The sequence below is a fragment of the Nomascus leucogenys genome, chromosome 15, assembly GCF_006542625.1.
Source record: "Nomascus leucogenys isolate Asia chromosome 15, Asia_NLE_v1, whole genome shotgun sequence".
Classification (NCBI taxonomy): Eukaryota; Metazoa; Chordata; class Mammalia; order Primates; family Hylobatidae; genus Nomascus; species Nomascus leucogenys.
Genome location: NC_044395.1, coordinates 105,642,934 through 105,664,617, shown reverse-complemented (window position 1 = coordinate 105,664,617; position 21,684 = coordinate 105,642,934). Strand labels below are relative to the sequence as shown.

General features: G+C 58.6%; 2 protein-coding genes across 4 annotated transcripts in view; both read left to right on the top strand.

The window, feature by feature from the left end:
* LOC115838561 (E3 ubiquitin-protein ligase RNF169-like) overlaps positions 1–21,684 on the top strand; it is a 178,687-nt gene that overhangs the window by 113,701 nt on the left and 43,302 nt on the right. The gene's annotated exons all lie outside the window — the stretch shown is intronic.
* MAPK8IP1 (mitogen-activated protein kinase 8 interacting protein 1) lies at positions 375–21,658 on the top strand. 3 transcript variants are annotated; one of them, XM_030794555.1, is made up of 12 exons: positions 375–814; positions 13,302–13,407; positions 15,370–15,684; positions 17,210–17,291; positions 17,680–18,414; positions 18,595–18,670; positions 19,210–19,382; positions 19,676–19,785; positions 19,939–20,055; positions 20,192–20,262; positions 20,373–20,471; positions 20,870–21,658. In XM_030794555.1, exons 1-12 carry the CDS (start codon positions 714–716, stop codon positions 20,940–20,942), a joined length of 2,058 nt encoding a protein of 685 aa, XP_030650415.1. In that variant the 5' UTR covers positions 375–713; the 3' UTR covers positions 20,943–21,658. The 3 variants fall into 3 exon arrangements, with proteins under 3 accessions (XP_030650415.1, XP_030650413.1, XP_030650414.1); XM_030794553.1 differs by having other exon boundaries at positions 17,602–18,414; XM_030794554.1 differs by lacking the exon at positions 375–814 and adding an exon at positions 11,701–12,172 and having other exon boundaries at positions 17,602–18,414.

Here is a 21,684-nt window from a genome sequence, read left to right as displayed (position 1 = left end):
GTTACGTTACATTCTCACAACGACCATGAGAGGGACCGCTGTTGTCCCATTTCACAGATAAGAAGACCCAACCTTAGTGCTCTGAAGTCACTAATGCAAGGCCCCACTGCCCAGTCACTTGTGGAGCCAGTGAATTCACACCACCTGACTCTAAACCTTTACGCTTTAAGAGCCCACTGACATCCTCTCCTTTCTCTGCTTTCCTCCACGACCCTCCTTTTCCGCCTGCCTTCTTGGTGTCTGCTGCGGGGGGCCAACCTGGACCTTGGGGTCCAGTGTCCTGCCATTAGTCATCTGATACCCGGGCACTAAGCCCAACCGGAGGGACAAAGCCCACACCGGCCACGGGGTGGAGGAGAGTCGGTGTCGGATTTAGGGCGGGGCTGAGCCAAGCTCAGGGCCGCGGGGGCCGTGGCTTCAGCACCGCGGAGAGCGCCACCTCTGGGGGCGGGGCTGGCGGGGTGGGGGCGGGGCCGGGGCGGGGCGCGCGAGACCCCGGCCGGGGCCCGGGGACGCGCGCGGGGCGCTCTCGCCAGTTCCGCGAGCCGTGCGCGGTGCGGTGCCGCGCCCTGCCAGACACAGGTGCGCCCGCCGCGCCCGGCTAGCCCGAGCCCCGCGGCGGCGGCTGCCCCCTCGCCGCGCCTCCGCCTCCTTCGCAGCCGCCGCCTCCACTGCGCCGCGCTCCGCCCGGATGGCCAGGGCTGTGCCCGAGAATGGCGGAGCGAGAAAGCGGCGGCCTGGGCGGGGGGGCCGCGTCCCCGCCCGCCGCCTCCCCGTTCCTGGGGCTGCACATCGCGTCGCCTCCCAATTTCAGGTGAGAGTCCCGGCCGCCGCGCGCCTCGCCTTTCAGCCGGGACTGATCCGCCTTGGCTGCCCTGCCCACCCCCCACCCCAGAACCTCGGGAACCCGGGAAGGAAAGGGCTGCGTGGGAGTGGGGTCTCTTCCCGGGACAGAGTCCCCCCCAGAAGCCCCGCCAGCCTCTAGTCCGGACTGGTAGCCGTTGCATGTTCACGAGGCTGTTCCCTCCGCCATTCCTGGCCCTAGGCTGGGAGGTCTGCGCTGGAATTGGAGGAGGGGGCTCGGAGGCCTCCTTCTCCCCAACCTCCGGGCTGCGGCAGGGTCTGGGGTCGGGGTTGCGATCCCGGAGCGGGCAGGCAGGCTGCATCTTGGCCTGTGCCCAGTCCGAAGATTTCTGAATAGAGCTGGGAACAGCCTGGAGGGGCGCGGGTCGCAGTTTCCTGGGGCAACGATATTGTTGGTGCTGCGAGGAGGATGTTTTGAGCCCCTCCCCGAGCCCTGCTTGCCCAGATGGGCCTACCTGCCAGGCCTGGCATGGCCGGGCCCCTCTCTGGATTGGGCAGCACCGACCTAGGCAGGTGTGTCTCTCAGGGCAGGCGCTGAAGGCTCAGCCTCAACCAGGGGAATCCTAGGCCCGGCTGCGGGAAGGGAAGTCGGCTAGGGAGTAGCCAGGGCCAGCGGGGGTGTCGAGGGGGATCCCTGCTGGGGTAAATACCCAGAACCCTGACCTGAGCTCCCATTCCACCACCCCTACCCCCCAGTCTGGTGTTAGGCCCGATGCATTTCAGAGAAGTGAGGGCTGAGTGTTATGTGGAGGAGAAATAGATGTACCTCGCCCATAATTCTGAACCCTAGTTGATGGGGAGGAAGAGGCCGAAGTCACTGCTCCGGGCCTAGAGAGGGAGGCTTAGACATACCCCATTGTTTCCCCATCTTAAGAACTGGCGCCTTCCCCTCTCCTGGGGCACCACCCCAGCCAGGCTCCAGCTGGGCTGTGGCGCCAGCCCCTCCTGGGAACAAGGGGTCACTGGCTCCCAGGTCCTCAGGTGGGCAGAGACCCCTGGGGATCTCTAATGGCATCATCAAACCCAGAAACCTTCCCCAAGGCCCTGAGCTTAGCTGGGAGCACCAGAGGGGGCCAGACGGAGGAGGCCAGGCCTGAAGGCTCCAGGGCTGCAGCTCTCTGATAACGCCTTAGACTGAGGTCTGAGATTCCACCTGGCGTGGCGCATGAGGCCTGCATGCAAATACGGCCTCCCCACCTGGAGGCCTCTGCAGTGGAAGCACATGGGGCTTAGAGGGACCTGGGTTCAAATCCTATCTGCACTACTTTCTAACTGCATGACCCAGGCAGGTTTTCATCCTCTCTGGGTGCCATCTGTTAAGTGGGCTAATTAATATTGATTCTTGCCTGGAAGGGAGAAAAAGCACATCAGGTCAGTATTCAACAAGTGTCAGCCCCCACACTAGCAGACAACACTACGGCTCGCTGCTGTCCAGAACGTCTTCCCAAGGCCCCTCCCTTAACCCTCACAACTGCCCCAAGAGAGGGTAATGGTTTGCCCGTTTTATAGATGAGGTGATTGAGATTAACAAAGGCAGGTGGCTCATCTGGGGACTCCAAAATAGTCAGAGGCTAAGGCTACACTCTGGGATCCAGGTCTGTGTGTGTTCAATCCACTCTACCTCCAAGCCCTGCCTCTGGCCCAGTGGGCAGCTTTTCTTCATCGACCTGCTTCCCCGGGTGTCATAGATGCTTTAGTGAGAGGAGCTGAGGAAGCAGACACCAGCCAGTGAATGTGTGGCCAGCTCTGCGGCACGTGGGACAAGGGTGGCAGTAGGCCACGAGGTTGAGGTGTGGGCCAGCCCTCCAGGACATGGTGGCCTGGCTGCAGAGACAAGGCCAGCGCGTGGGAATAATAAGCGTCAGTGTCTCAGGCCCTGCTGGCCTGCCCCGCTGCTCCCAAAGCCCCCCGCTGCCCTTTCTCCTGGCCCGCCTCTCACTGTGCTTGGCCAGGCTCCACTTAACCCTGGGTGGGTAGATAGTGCTTTCTTGTGGCTCTTTGGTGGAGTCATGGATCCAGCTGGCCTGGGTTTGAATCCTGGCTGGCCATTCTTACCTGTGTGCCCTGACACTGGGCACTTAAGCCCTCTGAGCCTCTGAGATGCCAGCACTGGCCCCTGCTCAGGATGGTCCTAAGAATCAGATGAGATAACACGTGTTGAGTGTTTCAAGGTCTGAGGAGAGCCGCCTGTAGGCAGGGCTGTGTGTGCACACACACACAGGCGCCTTGACCCCCAGTGCCACTGTCAGCTCCCAGAAGACAAAGGGGGTCTGTACCCAAACTTTGGTATCCCCATTGCTCAGCACGGGAAAGTTACTCAATAACAGTGGTAAGCGCTGACATTTGGAAGGCACTCAGTTCGCCCAGGCACCATTCTAAGAGTTTCCTATGTGCAAGAGTATTTACTCCTCGCAATAACTGTATCAACAGAGCGTTGTTATTATCCACACTTGCATGAAGAAACTGAGGCAGAAGGAGGTTAGATAAGTGGCAGAGCTTGTAAGTGGCAGGCAGTCTGATGTCAGAGCCACCCCAAAAAGAAAGAGCCCTGGAGTATTGGAAGAGCATGTGTGGAGGGGGCGAGCATGTGGACCTGACCTGAAGGGGTGGCAGCATTTGTTTGTAGTTCGTTGAAATAAATTCGTGTTGATTTTTGTTCTGATTATAGAAATGCTCCAGCTGTTTATAGTGGTTGGTTACCTTTGGGGGCGAGGGATTTTCACTTCTTATTTTACATACTTTTTTTTTTTTTTGAGACAGAGTCTCACTCTGTCACCCAGGCTGGAGGCTGGAGTGCAGTGGCATGATCTAGGCTCACTGCAACCTCTGTATTCTGTGTTCAAGCAATTCTCCTGCCTCAACCTCCCAAGTAGCTGGGATTACAGGTGCCCGCCACCATGCCCGGCTAATTTTTGTATTTTTAGTAGAGATGGGGTTTCACCGTGTTGGCCAGGCTGGTCTCGAACTCCTGACCTCAGGTGATCCCCCCGCCTCAGCGTCCCAAAGTGCTGGGATTACAGGCGTGAGCCACCGCACCCAGTGTCATGCTTTTATATTACAGGTTGAGTATGCCTTATCTGACATGCTTTGGACCAGAAGTGTTTCAGATTTCTAATTTTTTTGGATTTTGGAATATTTGCATATGCATAATGAAATAGCTTGGGGATGGGAACCCAAGTCTAAACATGAAATTGATTTTTTCTTATATATCTTATACATATAGCCTAAAGGTAATTTTATACAATAGTTTAAATAATTTTGTGCGTGAAAGTTTTGATTACGGGCCGGGCACGGTGGCTCAAGCCTGTAATCCTAGCACTTTGGGAGGCCGAGGCAGGTGGATCATGAGGTCAGGAGATCGAGACCATCCTGGCTAACACGGTGAAACCCCATCTCTACTAAATATACAAAAAAAATTAGCAGGGCGTTGTGGCGGGTGCCTGTAGTCCCAGCTACTTGGGAGGCTGAGGCAGGAGAATGGCGTGAACCCAGGGGGCGGAGCTTGCAGTGAGCGGAGATCCCGCCATTGCACTCCAGCCTGGGGGACAGAGCGAGACTCCGTCTCATAAAAAAAAAAAAAAAAAAAAAAAAAAAAAAAAAAAAAAAGTTTTGATTACAACCTGTCACGTGGAGTCAGGTGTGGAATTTACCGCCTGTGCTGTTTTGTTGATGCTCAAACATTTAGGATTTTGGAGCATTTCAGATTTCAGGTTTTTGAATTAGGGCTGCTCACCTGTATTTGACTTCTTATTTTATAATGAGTATAGGTTACTTCTGTGTCTTACAAAATAATAAAAGAAAATTCAAAATTGAAGTGATACATGTTCATTATAAAGAACACTCTAGAAAAGAGAATTTAGAAATTTACACAGTGGAGACATTGGCGCTGGGTAGGTGGGACAAAGAGGAGGGACAGAAGGACAGTTCACATGGGAGGAACAGCAGAGACAAAGGGGGTTTCATGGGCAGGAAGGGAGCGAGCGGCCTGTCTGGGGTGTGTAGAAGGGGAATCGTGGACCTGAAAAGACCTTAGAGACCAGCTTGTCCAACCAGCTCCCTCCCCTTATGAGGAAACAAGAGAGGGCGAGTGGCTCCCCCAAGAGCACACAGCAAATTAGTGGCAAAGCTGGGACAGAGCCAGGCCATGGCTGCCCGGATGGTTGCCGTCTGCCCCACCATCCTGCCTCAGGGATGAGAGATGGGGCCACCGAGAGGCTTCTTCCTTCATTCACTCAACAAACGTTTGCACTTTGCCTAGGTCACCAGGGAAACACTGCAAAGGCGCAGACATGGGCCTGGCCATCATGCTGTTGGTGTTGTAGAGGGGAGACAGACAGACAGACGGCTTTACAGATGGGCTGGTCGGTGTGATGATAGCTCAGGTCAAGGGACCCAGGCTCAGCGGGTCAGGACAGGCCCCCCAGAGGCAGGGACATTTCAGCTTAGGCCTGGTGGACGCATAAAAATATCACCCAAGGGTGTCGCTGGAGTGAAGGGCGGAGACCAGAGCGGGTGGGCAGGGTGCCTGGTGCCCAGTCTGGCAGGAGGGTGGAGAGCAGGACGTGCAGGAACTTGTAGGCCATGTGAGGACGCCGACCCCTTCACCGACAGCCAGAGGAGCTGGCAGGGGGTTAGGAGAGGAATGACAGGGTCAGACAGATCCTCTAGGACAGGGGTGTCCAATCTGTTGGCTTCCCTGGGCCACACTGGAAGAAGAAGAATTGTCTTGGGCCACATGTAAAATGCACTAACACTAACAATAGCTGATGAGCTAAAACACAAAAACAAAAAATCACAAAAACATCTCATAATGTTTCAAGAAAGTTTACGAATTTGTGTTGGGCTGCATTCAGAGCCATCCTGGGGCGCACGCACCCTTGGGCCATGGGTTAGACAAGCTTGCTCTGGGAGGATCACCTGGCTGCTGGGTAGAGAGTGGCCAGGGGACTAGCCATCCTGCTGGTAAGAAGGAGGGACAGGTTCAGGGTGTGAGGAAGAGTTGGGGGCAGATTAGCCCGCTTGGTGAGGGATACAGAATAGGGAGTGGGGAGGCAGGAGTCTAGGATGATGCAGGGGCTCCTTGGTGGGTGGGGTGTCCAGTGGGAGACCAGAAGGTGGTGGGCAGGGTGTGAAAATCACGTGGGGACCTGCTGCATTTGAGACTGGGGATCATTGGAGGACCCAATTGGAGGATTCATACAGTCAGTCGGTTTTGGGTCTGGAGCTCAGAGGAGAGGTTAGGGCTGGGGCCAAAGACCCTGGGAGTCTGAGTGTGGAGGGATGGCCACTGAAGCCTCAGAGAGGACATCACTGCCCAGGGAGACTGAGCAGAGGGCAGGAAGATGGCTGGCTGGTGGCCTATTCAGCCAACCATGTTTCGGTGAAGGTGGGGAGGTGCTGCGGGAGCTGCCTCATGCCCAGGACCGCCTTGGCCTGGCTTCTGATGGACCTTGGATGTGGAGGCAGAGAGTGTTGACTTGCCTCACACAGCCCGGCAGTGGCCAGGGCAGAATTTCAACCCCAGCTCGCTGATGGCAGAGCTTTAAAGTTTGTCTTTGGATTGCTGGAAGTGGGCCACAACACACTTCTAGCTTGGGGCCCCCATGGTTCCCACAAATTGGGTCACAGCCACCATCCACACGTAGTTCTTAACCATTCTATGATGCCGTCTTTGTTCCCTGGCCCCACTCTTGTATTCATTCCAAAATAGCAGGAGCGTCTCTGGGTGCTTTGCCTTGTTCCACCACTGGAGATGCCAGTGGAGAGCTTGTGGCTCCTGCTGTCATGGTGCTTGCAGTGCCTTTTTAATAGGCACTGATTAGCACCTATGGTGTGCAGGGTTTTGGGATTTGTGCATAGATTGGAGCAAATGTAGGGAGTCAGTGCCCAGGTGAGTATGATGACCCCGCCCTCAGGAAACTTGCAGCTCTGGGGAGGGCAGGCAGCCCAGCAGCAGATGGGGAGCCCACGCTAGGCTGGCATGACCCAGGATGAAAGTCTGTGAAGGACAGCAAAGGAGAAAAGAGCGCCCCAGATTCTACCCCATCTCACAACTCTGTGTCCACGTGAGTGTTTCTTCCTGTGTGTGACAGCATCCCGGAGAGGCCACTGGATCATGCATGCGGTCTTTTTGCTCATTTTATTAGTTGTCACCTTAATACACAGACTTTATAATGTTGATTCCAAAAGACCGCATCACATTTCATCCGCTGATGGCCACGGTGGAACCAGCGCCCTGGTGCTGGGCGATGCAGGTGTTTTCAGTTGTTTGCTGTGATGGGGAATGAACGTCCTGTGTGTAACGGTTCTTCTCCAAACAATGTGGGATTGTTTCCTCGAAGCAGTTTCCCAAAAGTCGAACAACTGGATCCCAGAGTTCTTGCAATGTATCGGCATGAAGATGTTTAAACAGATCAAACACGTTATAACCCCAAGCGGGGTTGTCCCTCAGGGCTCATTTCTTTGGTTGGATTCAGTTTTCGTTGGAGATGACCCCCGTATGGAGATGGTCAGGAAGGGAATTCCGACCCAAAGAACAAACCCAGCCCAACCCCATGTTCACCCAGAGCCGGGTGGTGGGGGTAGAGAGAGGGCCTGAGAGGGATGCTGGGCCTGGCTCATCCCCACCCCACCATTTCAGCCAGTGCCATCTTCCCAGAGGACCTGACATCCTAGCCCAGACTCCGGTGTAGGTGGGGACACAGAAAGTTGACTGGAAAAGTGGACTAACTTAGAGATTTCCAAGGCAAAAATCCAGAGAGCCCCGGGACGTCTGTGGTTAATTCATTCAGCATTTGTTAAGTACCTATGAGGCACCACACATGTTGATCAAAACAGATATGACCCCACCCATATGGATTAACTGACTCCAAGGGGAGGCCACTGCGGGCCGCAGAACCCAAAGGTAAAATTACAGTGATACGGAAACACAGCCAGGAGGGACTCCGAGAGCCCACAGCAGGGCAGTTTGGCTTGGTCCCAGAGGTCAGAGAAGGCTTGCAGAGGGGACCGTGCTACTGCTTTGGGAGCTGCGCTATTGAAGGAGGAGATAAAGGTGGGAGGTGGGGGTAATGAGGGGAAATGATACTGGTTGGAGGGAAAGGAGGCTTTACGGAGCCTTCAGGCCACAGAGGAGAATTTGGGCCCCTTCCCCTAAGGACCAGGGGAAGCTATTAAAGGGCTTTGAGCTGGGGAAGAGTGACCAGACCAGATCTGTAATTCAGAGGTCAGCTTTGCTGTCATTACCTGGTGGAGAGTGGCTGGTAGAGGAACCAGAGGGAAATGGGGAACCCACTTAGGGTTGAGCGGCCAGTCAACAGGTGTCCTGAGAACTCACTGGGAGCCAGCTCCGTTCTCAGCACTCAGAGGGCTGCAGAGAGGCAGGCTGGACCCCTGGACCACACGTGCCCTCTGTCACAAGAGAGGCCTGTGGGGCATTGTGGCCAGGACCCAAGGTCAATCAGCTGGCATCCTTACCTCACCACAGCACAGCCAGGAACGCAGACCCAAGAATGACATCCGAACAGCCAATGCCTGGCTCAGATTCGGCCTTGCTCAGCTAAAGCCTCAGCACTTTACCACTTAACCCTTACTTTACATACACTTCTAACTCAGCCTACTGCGGAGCTGAAATAGTCCGTTAGAAAGGGCAGGACTGCGGCTGGTGGAAATGTGACCCAGCAAGGCAGGGGAAGAGGGCCTGAAATCAACATCAGAACACAAAAGGCATGTTTGTTCAGGGCCATTTAGGAAAGTGCAGCTCAGGGTGGGGTGGGAGCAGGGGCTGGCATGGCCAGAACAGTGAGGAGCCGGCGGGGCCAAAAGCAAGGACTGAGGCAGCAGAGTAGGAGGGATCAGGTGAATGCAGGAACAGGGTGTCAGGTAGAAAGGTCAGGGCGGTCTCCAGAGACCAAACTCACAGCTCAGCGCCACCAAACGTTAATATGGATGACGTCTCAAGGATCACAGCACCCAGGATAGACAAGCAGGTCTCATGGGTGGGCAGGGGCTGCTTCTACAGGAGACTGCTGAAACTTCCAGACCCAGAGGTGAGGGAGGCCAGCCTGCGGAGGGCTGCAGGATTCAGTTTGGAGGCCTCCTGGTGCTAAGGCTGCCATGAGCAGGGTGGATCAGGCGGGACAGGAGGGAACCGCCCTCTTTTCCCCTTTTTCCCCTCCCTTCTCCCCTCCATCTTTTCCTCCCTCCTTCTTTCCCAACATTGACCTTCCATGAGCCTTCAGGGACCAAATGTCTGTTTAGCCTTCTCTCCATAAAGGGACCCCCCAGGCTTTTGGCTGGGAGGCCAGAATATCTGGTGCCTGGAAAAGAGGAAAGGGCAGAGTCTTGGGTGGGGGGTGACTTGCAAAGGGGCCTCTTTGACCAGTCAGTCCCCCTTGATCCTTGGTGGTGACCTCCTACTCACACAAACTCCATTCTGCTAACCCTCACCAGCCCCCTGAGGTGAGTGGGCAAGGATCGGTGGCTTCATCCTGTATGTGGGAAACTGAGGCATAAGGCACCTTATGTCTAAGCCTTGGTGTTCCTCATCTGTAAAATGGGAAAAATGGAACAAACCCTCTCCCAAGGGTGTTGCAATGAGGATTAAGAGAGATGCATGGCATAAATGTTGGGGCCAGGATGGGGCAGCTTCAATGTGAAAGAGTCAGGATTTATTTCAGGCCTCCTGCTTCCAAGCCTGATACGGTGATCATTCTTCCATCCTGCCTTACTTATGAGAGGCACCCAAAAAGTCAGACAAAGCATCCCCCTTAACCCGCCCCAACAGAGCCAGGGATCAGGCATAGGCTCTCTGACCCCCAGCCGAGTATTCTTTCTAGCATTGCCCAATTAAAGCCCAGTGCCCTCAGCTGTCCAGAAAGATGCTGCTGTCCTTGCCCCACCCAGACCTATTGTCCAAGGAAGTGGGAATATCAGGTGATGTGGAGGGTATGGAAATGAACTGAGAAGCCCCTAACCCAGGTCTAAGCCAGACCCTGCAGGCCCTGCTCCAGCCTGCAGTTCGAGAGGAGCAGGTGGAGGCAGAGGCTGTCCTGTGACAGACATCTAGCAGGCTCATGCTGAGGACCCAGTGTATGCAGGATGAACTCGCCAGCTCTGCCCTCCAGGAGGAAGGAGTCTTGATCACCTGCTGGGTGTAGTATAGGATCATCAATCAGGGTGCTGGATACAGGCCCCGTCCACCTTTGGAGCAGCCAGGGTTGGGGAAGTGGGTGTTTCTGAGGGAGGGCTGGCCCTGTCTGCTGCACACACTACTGTACATCCAGGCAGATGGTGACATCAGCCACATGCAAGGGCTGGGAGGGCTTCCTGGAGGAATGAGCTTAACTGAGCACTCTTCCAACAAGCATGGTCTGAGAGTCTGCCACGTGCTCCATCTGAGCACTGGGTTTGGCACTGGGGAGACACAGTGCCCACGCGGACTCTGCATGGAGCTGGAGGCCTTGCCTGCAGGCACAGGAACCTGCTGCCAGTGGAGAGCCTTGAGGGTTCCAAGCGGGGCGGGAGGGATAACGGCATTTCTGGCAGTTTTGCCTGATAGTGGCAGGTGGAGTGGGATGGTGCAGGCATAGGGAGACTGAGGCAGACAGGCCAGTGGGGACATCCGGGAGGGCAGAGGCAGAAGCTGGACTAGGACTTGGCAGTGAGGAAGAGGAGCCATGTGTGAGGAGACACAGATGTGTGCAGGGGGGCTGGGCACCATGGCTCACGCCTGCAATCCCAGCACTTTGGGAAGCCAAGGCGAGCAGATCACCTGAGGTCAGGAGTTCAAGACTAGCCTGGCCAACATGGTGAGACCCCGTCTCTACTAAAAATACAAAAATTAGCCAGGTGTGGTGGTGCACACCTGCAATCCCAGCTACTCAAGAGGCTGAGGCAGGAGAATCACTTGAACCCAGGTGGCGGAGGCTGCAGTGAGCCAAGATCATGTCATTGCTCTCCAGCCTGGGTGACAGAGCGAAAGGCCATCTCAAAAAAAAAAAAAAAAAAATGTGCAGAGGTCACTGGCAGAGCAGGGGCATATCAGGGCACCTCTGTATCAGCGGTCCTGCAGCTCTCCCATGCCATCTGAGTCCCAGGGGCTCCCTTTTGCACCACTGGCCTTCACGGTGACCATCTGGGCAACCAGTGTGAATTGAACACTTACTTGGTGCCGGCCACTGGGTTCTTGGCCCTGAGCCAGAGATGCCACCCTGCCCTGGCCGGAGGGAGGAGGGCTGCTCTGGCTTCTGGGCCAGGACCTCCTCCCCACTTCCACCCCAGCTGGCCAGCCACACCCTCCCCATGGCCTGGGGAACCATGGCCTGGGGACCCTTGGGCTGCAGGTCAGACGCGACCCTACAGGGCACCTTGTCCATCCAGCCCCCTTTCCCCACCCCTCTGTGCAGTGCCCTCCAGGGGCCTCCAGGTTCTGTTTATGTCACTCCAAAGGGAGAGGAAGCTCATTACCACACAGCAGCCCTTCCAGCTCTGCTCTAAGGGCCCAAACACCGGCCTGCCCTTAGCTGTGGCTCTGGTGCCTCCTGAATCCATAGGCCCTGCCTTCCTGGGTCCTGAAGCCTTGAGCCCTGGCTGCAGAAGGAGGCAGCCCAGATCAAACCCAGTTTGGATGCAGCCTGGGCCCACAGAAGCCTCTCTGATGAGGTCGGGGGGCTGAGCCTATGGCAGTGCGAACCGAGTGTTCATTCTTGGGGTATTTGGGAAGCCCCCCTTCATCTCCCACCTGGCACCCTGACTGGGGCACTGGCCCTTTAAAGCCAATCAAGGACTGGCTTTTGGGGGGAAACATCCTAGATTTCTGCCATCTACTTACAAGCCTGGGCCAGGGAGGGGGGGCCACCTCAGCCCCCGACAGGGGCATTGGAAGGGCAGGTGGAGCCAGTGGCATTGATTGCAGTAACCTGATCCCGTGAGGGAGGCGGCCACAGCGGCAGCAGCGCAACAGCCAGGCCAGCCGGGAGGAAGGTGCCTGCAGCTGAGGGCTGCGCTGGGAAGAGCTGGGGCTGGGACCTGGGTCGGCAGCTGCAGCCTCCTCTCCTGGCCTATCTATTTTTAATGAGCTCCCCAGGCTTCTGCTGCGGGCAGGACGCAGAAAGACAGGCCCAAGCGGTGGAGGCCAGAGGCCCCCAGCCCTGCCTTGAGCCCTGGCCCCCCCACCCTTCCGGGCATGAGAGGGCAGCCCTGGGGCCCCGCAGCCCCCGGGCCCGGCAGGGCTCTCCATGCAGCTGGTGCTGAAGATGGATTCGAGCCCAGACAATGACAGCTGGTTGGAGGATCAATGGGAGCGCTGGTAGGGGCTACCGGGGCTGGTGGGGGTGGAGACCGAGTCGGGGTGAGCTCCATCAAGCTCAGGGTCTCTGTTTGGTCTGAATGAGGCGAGCAGCAGGAAGTCTGGGCCTCCTAGGTTCCCCTGGGGGCTAAGCCACCATCTCTCCTGGGTGACCTTGAACTAGTGGGTTTCCCTTGCTCTGTGTCTCTATTTCTTGGACTTATTTGGGAAAAGGCTCATGCATTTCTCCCCAACTTCCCAAATGTTCTACCCCCCAGCAAGCCAGGCAGAGTGCCCAGGACTAGAGGTGAGCAAGAGACAGGCTGCCTTGCAGTGGCTGGCCCAGCCCTGCATTCTGAGGTGGGGACTCAGGGCTGGCCTAGGCAGAGGGGGGTTCTGGTGGAGCTGGTTAGTGTTCTGGTGACCTGGTGCTCTGAGCTGTCTCCTGAGCTTCTAATACCTCTGGTCTCACCTGGGGCTTTCCTGACCCCATCTGTGCAGCCTCCTGTTCAGGGTCCTTAACGCTGGATAAGGAGAAGATTTTATGGTTGAAGAGATGAGACCACCATGTGCACAGCATGAGGCTGGAGTCCTTTCTGGAATAGGCTGAAACTACCCACATTGACACCAGATTTTCCTTCGCTTGTTCCCTGGGCTCAAGGGGCATGAGTCTTCCTGAGCTGGGGTGTGGGGCACTCCTCTGAGGCTGCTGCCAGTGCCCCAGGTCTTGCTACTGCAGGGATTGCACCGGGAGCTCCCCTACTCCAGGCTGCTCTTCTCAACTCCACATTCTCCGTGGTGAACTGGCCTTGGCACCTATCTTGACCCTGGGAGGAGGCTCTGACCAGTTGGGCCTTCTAAGCACTGCCTGCTGGTTGGCAACAGAATGACAACTCCCAGGGAGGAGCTGGAGTAACCTGGAGCCTCCTCTTCCGCTGCCACCCTAGGAGGACTGCCTTTTGGCACGAGCCCCTTGCTCTTTCCCTGCCTGCTGACCACCCCCTGCATTGATACAGATGGACCCCAAATCCTGTCCTCTGGGGGCTGTGTTTGGCCTTCAAGAGGCTGCCCCCTGGGAGAGGTAACAGGGAGATGTGAGCAGGCATAGCAGTGCCCCTGAGTTGTAACTTTGGCTTCCTGTCCCCACCAGGCTCACCCACGACATCAGCCTGGAGGAGTTTGAGGATGAAGACCTCTCGGAGATCACTGATGAGTGTGGCATCAGCTTACAGTGCAAAGACACCCTGTCCTTACGGGTAAGGGCAAGCTCCTAGGAGCTCCTGAGTGGAGTGGCAGGAAGGCTAGGGACGGGGTAAGGGTATCCCCATAGTGACAAAGGGGGTTTCAGGTCTGTGCTGGCATGAAATGCCAATGAAATGCCATGAAATGAAATGATGTGCAAGAAACATAGGTATACTGCTTGGCATGTCTTGGGTGTACAATCAGAATTTTATTTGGTATTATTATTATTATTATTGCTGTCAGGGACTAAGACAGGAAGTAGCTCCTTCAACTGCCCACAAGATGAGAGAGGCCAGGAAGTCTTGAGACCTAGGGCAGTAACAATTAGGACCAGACTTAAGGGAGACTCAGGGCTACCCTGAATCCTTTTGGGAGCAGCCCTGGCAGAGGGCCTGAGACAGACAGGGTGGAGTCTGGTGGAATCTGCAGTGCTTTGGGGCAGGAAGAAACAGCCAAGGCACTCCTGAATAACTCCTGTGGCTGCTGGCTGCTATTACACCAGACAGATGGCACCACACGGCCTCCCAGACCCTCTCTGGCCCATAGTCCTAAAGGCCCCCACTGAGGGGTTTGCCCAGTATTGCTGCTGGTTTGGGCCCCTTGGCTTTGTCATAGGGAAGATGGCTCTCTCCTGTCCCTAAAGATCTGAATGCTGCCAGGAGGTCCCCAGCACCTGGGTAACTGGGGTCAGATGGGGATCCCAACTATGTCTTTTCAGAACAGGAAGAAGGGGTCGGCTTGCCAGGAAATGGAGGACAGAGCACAGGGCTAGGTTTTAGAGCCCAGAGCTCCTCTCAGCCCCCAAGAGGGCAGGTAGCCAGATACGGTGTCAGGAGAGTGGTTACCATAGGAGCGTGAGGTGTGCCTTGGGGAGGGAGCGCCTGTCTCTGTGTTGACCTCCTGCTACTTCCAGAGATGACTCAGTGAGCTCTGCAAGAGGAAACCCAGGGGTGAAGATAATCCCCTAGTCCCCAGTACCCCAACCTTCCACTCTCTGGCCAGGCCAGGAAGAGGCAGAGGCCTCTAGATTTGGGGAATGGTCTCAGGGCCCTGACTTAGCTTCTTAAAGGTCAGACGCCTGTTCTGGACTCTCACCCTGCCCTCTCCCCCAACTGCACCAGCAGAGCCTTGGAGAGGGTTGCCTCCGAGCTAGGCAGGGCCCCCAGGCACTACTGGCCAGAGGTGTGCCCCTAAGGGGCCTCAGACAAGCTCCAGCGGGCTTCACACACATTCCAGTGAATACTCAGCTCTCTTGGAGGCTGGGAGGCAGTAGTGTTGTCCCCACTCAACTGATGAGGGGGCCTGAAGGATCAGGGGATCTGTCCAAGGTGCCAGGGAGTTGGCGGCAGAACTGGAGCTAGGATGGGGCTCTGTATCCTCAAGGCAGGCTCCTGGAGGGCCGATCTAGGGCTGGAGGGGCCTGGGCCGGCTGGCTTAGGGCGGGGCTGCCACCGCCTTGGTTCCGGGGCCCCGCTCGCCCCTCCCCTTCGGCGTCTCCTTCCCATCCCTCTCAGGTCTCCGCCGTTCCTTGCTTGGCTGAGCCTCAGTTTTTCCAGTTTTCCTCAAGGCCCCTTCAAATACTACTTCCCCCGCCCCCATCCCTTGCCCACCCCACCCCGAACTCCTTGGCGACCACAGAGTCCCCATAGCAACAGCGGTGACTTCACTCTGGGCTCGGCTTACAACCCCGGTGAGGTCACCGGCCGTTGCCAGGGGAACGGGAGGGCGCAAGGAGTCCGGGGTGGGGACTGTGGGGAGGTGCAGGCCGTCAGAGGCACGGCTGGATCGGGGAGGCGGCGGCCTCGCGCTTCCTCGCGGGGGCGGGCGAGAGCGCCCCAGTCTCCGGCGGCCGCTGCTCGGCTCCCCCTCGTGCCCCCTTCGCGCCGCAGAATGGACTCGCCCGGGCGGGGGGCGGTGCAAACGGCCTCGGCCCCGCCCCGGCCCCGCCCCCTGACGCCCCTCCGTGCGCCGCGCAGCCCCCGCGCGCCGGGCTGCTCTCTGCGGGCGGCGGCGGCGCTGGGAGCCGGTTGCAGGCCGAGATGCTGCAGATGGACCTGATCGACGCGACGGGGGACACTCCCGGGGCCGAGGACGACGAGGAGGACGATGACGAGGAGCGCGCGGCCCGGCGGCCGGGAGCGGGGCCGCCCAAGGCCGAGTCCGGCCAGGAGCCGGCGTCCCGCGGCCAGGGCCAGAGCCAAGGCCAGAGCCAGGGCCCGGGCAGCGGGGACACGTACCGGCCCAAGCGGCCCACCACGCTCAACCTCTTTCCGCAGGTGCCGCGGTCTCAGGTGAGGCGCCAACGCGGGGGGCGGCGCCCTGGGCCGCCGCGGAGATGTGAGGGGGAGCGCAGAGGGGCTGCAGCGGGAGGGGGCACCTACGGGTCCAGTGCCTGGGGACAGCGCCTGCATAGAGGCCGCAGTGGCTCGCTCCCGGGATTGGGATCCGAGGAGCGGGCAGAACCATCCTTAGGAAGAGGGCTGAGTCCAGCTGGCCGGGCTTGGAGCCTTGAGGCGGGATTGAAGGAGGGAAGGACTGGGGTTAGGAGAGGAGTAGGGAATTAACAGAATGAGGCTTTGAGGGGTTCGAAGGGCTTGGAGTGTGGGACCTCAGGCTGTGACAGGGTTTCTCCTTTAGGGTATGGGGCTCCTGGTGAAAGTGGGGCACGAGCAGGGCCTGGAGAAAAGGGCATCCGAAGTGGTCATCGTAGGGGAGGCCATGGGAGATCGTGGCGAGGTGGGGATGGGGAGCTCAGGGGCCACAGCCAGTTTGAGATCTGGGCAGCTGCGAATTCCCAGAAGGCAGGGGAGAGGAATGGGAGATGGAGCTGCTTGGCTAAGTTGGGGGCCTAGGGCCCCTGGGAGGGTGGCTGGATGCCAAGGAGAGTTGAATAGGGTTGGGGGAGCCGGCTGTGGCCCTTTGTCTTCCAGGCCCATCGGGAGCGGTGCAGGCAAGGAGCTCCTGGGAGGTGGGGCGGCTGGGGCTGCAGGGAAAGGCTTGGTCCCTTTCCCAGGATCCTGTGAATGGCTTTTGGCAGCCCGGCCCAGGAACGTGAGGACTTGGGAGAGAGCTCCCAGGGGAGGGAGCCTCCGTGGAGTGGAGGGAGCCCTGTGTGGGCATTGTGGGGAGGGGTCCCGGGGCTGAGAATGTAGAATGGGCAGCCCAGGAGATCCAGGAAGGAGGGCTGCTGACAGCTGCATCTGTCACTCCTCAGTCACGTGCCACCGTGGTGGGGGGTGCAGGAAAACTCTGTTATGGATTTGTCACTGGGATGATTCATCCCGGTCCCCCAGGCCAGCTGCTGGGGAGACCCTTCCTTGTGCTTTTTCCAGGCTCTATCAGAAGGTCCCCACCCCTTCTAGGCCATGACTTCCCAAGCTCCAGAGCAGAGAGTCACGTGTCTCTGACTTGGGCTGGATTTGAGCATTTTCCAAGTAACCCTCAGTGTCTGGGACTGGGGGTCTGACTGTGTCTCCAGAGAGCTCCTGCTTCTTTTCTCCCCCGCCTCCTCCCCCTCTTGCTGCCACACACATTGGCCATCACCACCTTTGTTAAGGCTGATAAGAGCATCTCCCTGAGGGTTGGCCAGCTTCGCTGAGCAAGGCGGAGGGCCATCCGGAGCCAGCAGGCCTGGCTGTGACTTGCCACCCTTCCTGCCTGCTCCAGAGGAGACTTACGAGTGAGGCCTTTGACAGTGGAGGCGGGGTGGACACAGCAAATGGCCCTAGGGATGGCCTGAGGGGGCAGGGCCGGGGCCTCCCTGTGCCGGGCACTGTTGACCACTTCCATCACAAGAGCCTTTTGTTCCCTGCACAGGACACACTGAATAATAATTCTCTGGGCAAAAAGCACAGTTGGCAGGATCGGGTGTCTCGATCATCCTCACCCCTGAAGACAGGTAAGTCAGGGCCCTCTTCCTTACCTGGACCTCCGCCCGCCCTGACTCAGTCCCCACTGCAGAGAGCAAACCCTACAGTCTCCAAAGGGCTGAGTAGAGGTAAACCGCCCACCCACATCCCTGCACAAGCCCATCCGGGGGCTGAGATCGGTGGTGGCATGAGTGAGTTGACCAGCCCCAGAGCCTGCGAAGGGCCTGTTGCCCAGGGAGGCTTTGTCTTGGTTTCTGTGTCACCAAGCTGAGAGTGGCGGGTGCAGGTAGCTGGGCGTTGGGAGAGAGCCCCTGCCTTCATGACCTGCCTGCTCTCCAGGGGAGCAGACACCACCCCATGAACACATCTGCCTGAGCGATGAGCTGCCCCCCCAGAGCAGCCCCGCCCCCACCACAGATCGAGGCACCTCCACCGACAGCCCTTGCCGCCGCAGCACAGCCACCCAGATGGCACCTCCGGGCGGTCCCCCTGCTGCCCCGCCTGGGGGTCGGGGCCACTCGCATCGAGACCGAATCCACTACCAGGCCGATGTGCGACTAGAGGCCACTGAGGAGATCTACCTGACCCCAGTGCAGAGGCCCCCAGACCCTGCAGAGCCCACCTCCGCCTTCCTGCCGCCCACCGAGAGCCGGATGTCGGTCAGCTCCGATCCAGACCCTGCCGCCTACCCCTCCACGGCAGGGCGGCCACACCCCTCCATCAGTGAAGAGGAGGAGGGCTTCGACTGCCTGTCGTCCCCAGAGCGGGCTGAGCCCCCAGGCGGAGGGTGGCGGGGGAGCCTGGGGGAGCCGCCGCCACCTCCACGGGCCTCTCTGAGCTCGGACACCAGCGCCCTGTCCTACGACTCTGTCAAGTACACGCTGGTGGTAGATGAGCACGCGCAGCTGGAGCTGGTGAGCCTGCGGCCGTGCTTCGGAGACTACAGTGACGAGAGCGACTCTGCCACCGTCTACGACAACTGTGCCTCCGTCTCCTCGCCCTACGAGTCGGCCATCGGAGAGGAATATGAGGAGGCCCCCCGGCCCCAGCCCCCTGCCTGCCTCTCCGAGGACTCCACGCCTGATGAACCCGACGTCCATTTCTCCAAGAAGTTCCTGAACGTCTTCATGAGTGGCCGTTCCCGCTCCTCCAGTGAGTCAGCAAGGGGAAGCAGTGGGGTGGGGGGGTCCCTAGGGGGGCACAGCCAAAATGCGAAGTGTTCTGGGAGGCGACCCCAGGCCCCATCTGGTTAGGACTGAGGCTTCTACCTGCCCTGCTAAACCTGGATCAGAGCTGCGACCCCCCCATCCAGCCACACCCCCTCACCTGCAGGTGCCGAGTCCTTCGGGCTGTTCTCCTGCATCATCAACGGGGAGGAGCAGGAGCAGACCCACCGGGCCATATTCAGGTGAGAGCCATGGGCTGGCTGGGCCTAGCCAGGCAGGCCACACACCACCCTCCACTTGTCACCCCTACATGGCCTCAGCCTAACCCCTGCCATCAGCATTCATTGATCCGCTCAGCCCTGGGAAGACAGTGTCCACTCTCTAGGGACTCAGAGTATGGTGACAAAGAGGATGGCTGCAGTGAGGGATCCCAGAAGTGCGCACCTAGTCTGGCCAGGGGCAGGGCACCCAGGAGGGTGACCAGGAGGATGCTGCCCACACCCCACCCGATCCTTCTCCAGACAAAAGCCTGCGCTTCCCACAGCCTCTCCATTTTAGAGGGGGCCCTGCCCGCACCCTCCCTTGGCCCGTGTTTCCTCAATGGCAGATGCATGTCTGCTTGACCTTGCTCTCCCCTGGAGTTAGCACTGCAACAGGCACACAGGATGCTTTTGCAAATGTTTACTGAAATAACGATGCTGCTGTGGCTCCCAGACCCCAGAGTAGGCCTGGCTGGACAGGCCTTGGTGCCGAATTTCTCACCTGTCCTTGCTGGGGACAGGTTTGTGCCCCGACACGAAGACGAACTTGAGCTGGAAGTGGATGACCCTCTGCTAGTGGAGCTCCAGGCTGAAGACTACTGGTACGAGGCCTACAACATGCGCACTGGTGCCCGGGGCGTCTTTCCTGCCTATTACGCCATCGAGGTCACCAAGGAGCCCGAGCACATGGCAGGTAGCGTTCCCTCCCTGGCCTGTGCCCCCAGCCGCCACATCCGTCTGCCCCAACTTGCTGCTGGGTGAACGTGTACTCCAGATCTCAGCCAGCCGGGTTGGGGGCTGAGTGGAAGTGATTTTAGGTCCTTTTCACGATCGAGCAAAGTGAGGCCCGGCCAAGTTGGGCAGCCGGGGATTGTGGCAGCCTCTGTGGGCTCTGCCATTCCCCGTGCCTCACCCGCCCTCCTTCACTTGGCTGCTCAGCTCCCTCCTGCTGTTTCTGCCCCTCCTCAATTCACGCTTGCTTTCCAGCCCTGGCCAAAAACAGTGACTGGGTGGACCAGTTCCGGGTGAAGTTCCTGGGCTCAGTCCAGGTTCCCTATCACAAGGGCAATGACGTCCTCTGTGCCGCTATGCAAAAGGTACCTGAGCCCTCTCCCTTCTCCTCCCTTGGATGGCTTCCTGGGGCAGAGGGACGCAGGTGTCTAGAGGCAGTAAAGGGCTCAGGCCCCGGGACAGGAGGGATCAGCAGAGGAACAGACAGCAGCTGACGTGGCTCCATTCGTCACCTATAGATTGCCACCACTCGCCGGCTCACCGTGCACTTTAACCCACCCTCCAGCTGTGTCCTGGAGATCAGCGTGCGGGGTGTGAAGATAGGCGTCAAGGCTGATGACTCCCAGGAGGCCAAGGTGACTTCTTCCAACCCAGCCCCTTCCTTCCATGGCCCCCAGCTCTCCCCCAAGACTTGCGATGAAGAGGCCATCTCCTGCCACCCTCACTGCAGGCCAGGTGACCGCCCTCTTGCTTCTTTTCTCCCTCCTGTAGGGGAATAAATGTAGCCACTTTTTCCAGTTAAAAAACATCTCTTTCTGCGGATATCATCCAAAGAATAACAAGTAAGTGGGGGGTGGGATGGCAGCGGAGGAGGCACGGGTGGTCTGCAGCCTTGAGGTGGGTGGGTGTGGGCCGAGCCCCTGTCCCAGCACAGACAGACCTGTCCCTGCAGGTACTTTGGGTTCATCACCAAGCACCCCGCCGACCACCGGTTTGCCTGCCACGTCTTTGTGTCTGAAGACTCCACCAAAGCCCTGGCAGAGTCCGTGGGGTACGTGTACATCCTGCTGAGCACCCAGCCCGAGGGAGCACGCCCAATCCCAGGCCCTGGGGCTGCTTCCTGGTGCTCAGCTTTGCCCCTCAGTTTCCCCCGCAGCTCTGGAGAACTATCTCCGGACCCCAGCGCAGTGGCCTGGAGGGAGGGTGGCGGGGCAGGGTGAGCCTGAGGAGCAGCTTCCAAGCTTGGTAGCTGTTGGGCCATGTCTTCAACTGACACCTTACTGGGAAATGCGATGGTAATTCTGTAGAGAACAGAGCCCAGTGGCCCCGGCCAGAGGAACCAGAGCCGCACTTGGGCCCCAAGGCTCCAGTGGGAAAACCCTGGGTCGGGATCCCGTTCCTCCCTTGCCAGTGGCAATCTGAGCCATCTGTGTGTCCCCTGGCTTCTAGGAGAGCATTCCAGCAGTTCTACAAGCAGTTTGTGGAGTACACCTGCCCCACAGAAGACATCTACCTGGAGTAGCCGCGCAGCCCCGCCCTCTGCGTCCCCAGCCCTCAGGCCAGTGCCAGGACAGCTGGCTGCTGACAGGATGTGGCACTGCTTGAGGAGGGGACCTGCCACCGCCAGGGGACAAGGAAGTGGGGGCCACTGGCCCAGGGTAGGGGAGGGTGGGGCAATGGGGAGAGGCAAATGCAGCTTATTGTAATATATGGGATTAGATTCATCTATGGCGGGCAGAGTGGGCTGCCTGGGGATTGGGAGGGACAGGGCTTGGGGAGCAGGTCTCTGGCAGAGAAGGATGTCCGTTGCAGGAGCACACGGCCCTGCCCCATCCTGGGCCTTACCTCCCCTGCCAGGGCTCGGGCGCTCTGGCTCCTGCCTTGATGAAGCCTGTGCCACCTGCAAGTGCCCGCCCTGCCCCTGCCGCAACCCCCACCGAAGAGCCCTGAGCTCAGGCCGAGCCCAGCCACCTCCCAAGGACTTTCCAGTGAGGAAATGGCAACACGTGGAGGTGAAGTCCCTGTTCCCAGCTCCATCATATGCGGGGCTTCTGGGTGGCTCCTGCCACTGACCTCACCGGCATGCTGGCCTGTGGCAGGCCTAGGACCTCAGGCGGGGAGGAGGAGCTGCCTCAAGGCCCTGTCTCAGCAGAAGAGGGAGGCTTCCTGACTGACACAGGCCAGCCCCATCTTGGTCCTGTCACCCTGGCCCCAACTATTAAAGTGCCATTTCCTGTCTGGACTGCAGTGGATGTATGTGCGTG

Coding starts and splice junctions, on each gene's coding strand:
- MAPK8IP1 (XM_030794553.1), top strand. CDS start 714: ATGGCGGAGCGAGAAAGCGGCGGCCTGGGCGGGGGGGCCGCGTCCCCG. Junction 18,671..19,209: donor ACCCACCGGGCCATATTCAG/GTGAGAGCCATG, acceptor TGCTGGGGACAG/GTTTGTGCCCCGACACGAAG. Junction 19,383..19,675: donor GGAGCCCGAGCACATGGCAG/GTAGCGTTCCCT, acceptor CTTGCTTTCCAG/CCCTGGCCAAAAACAGTGAC.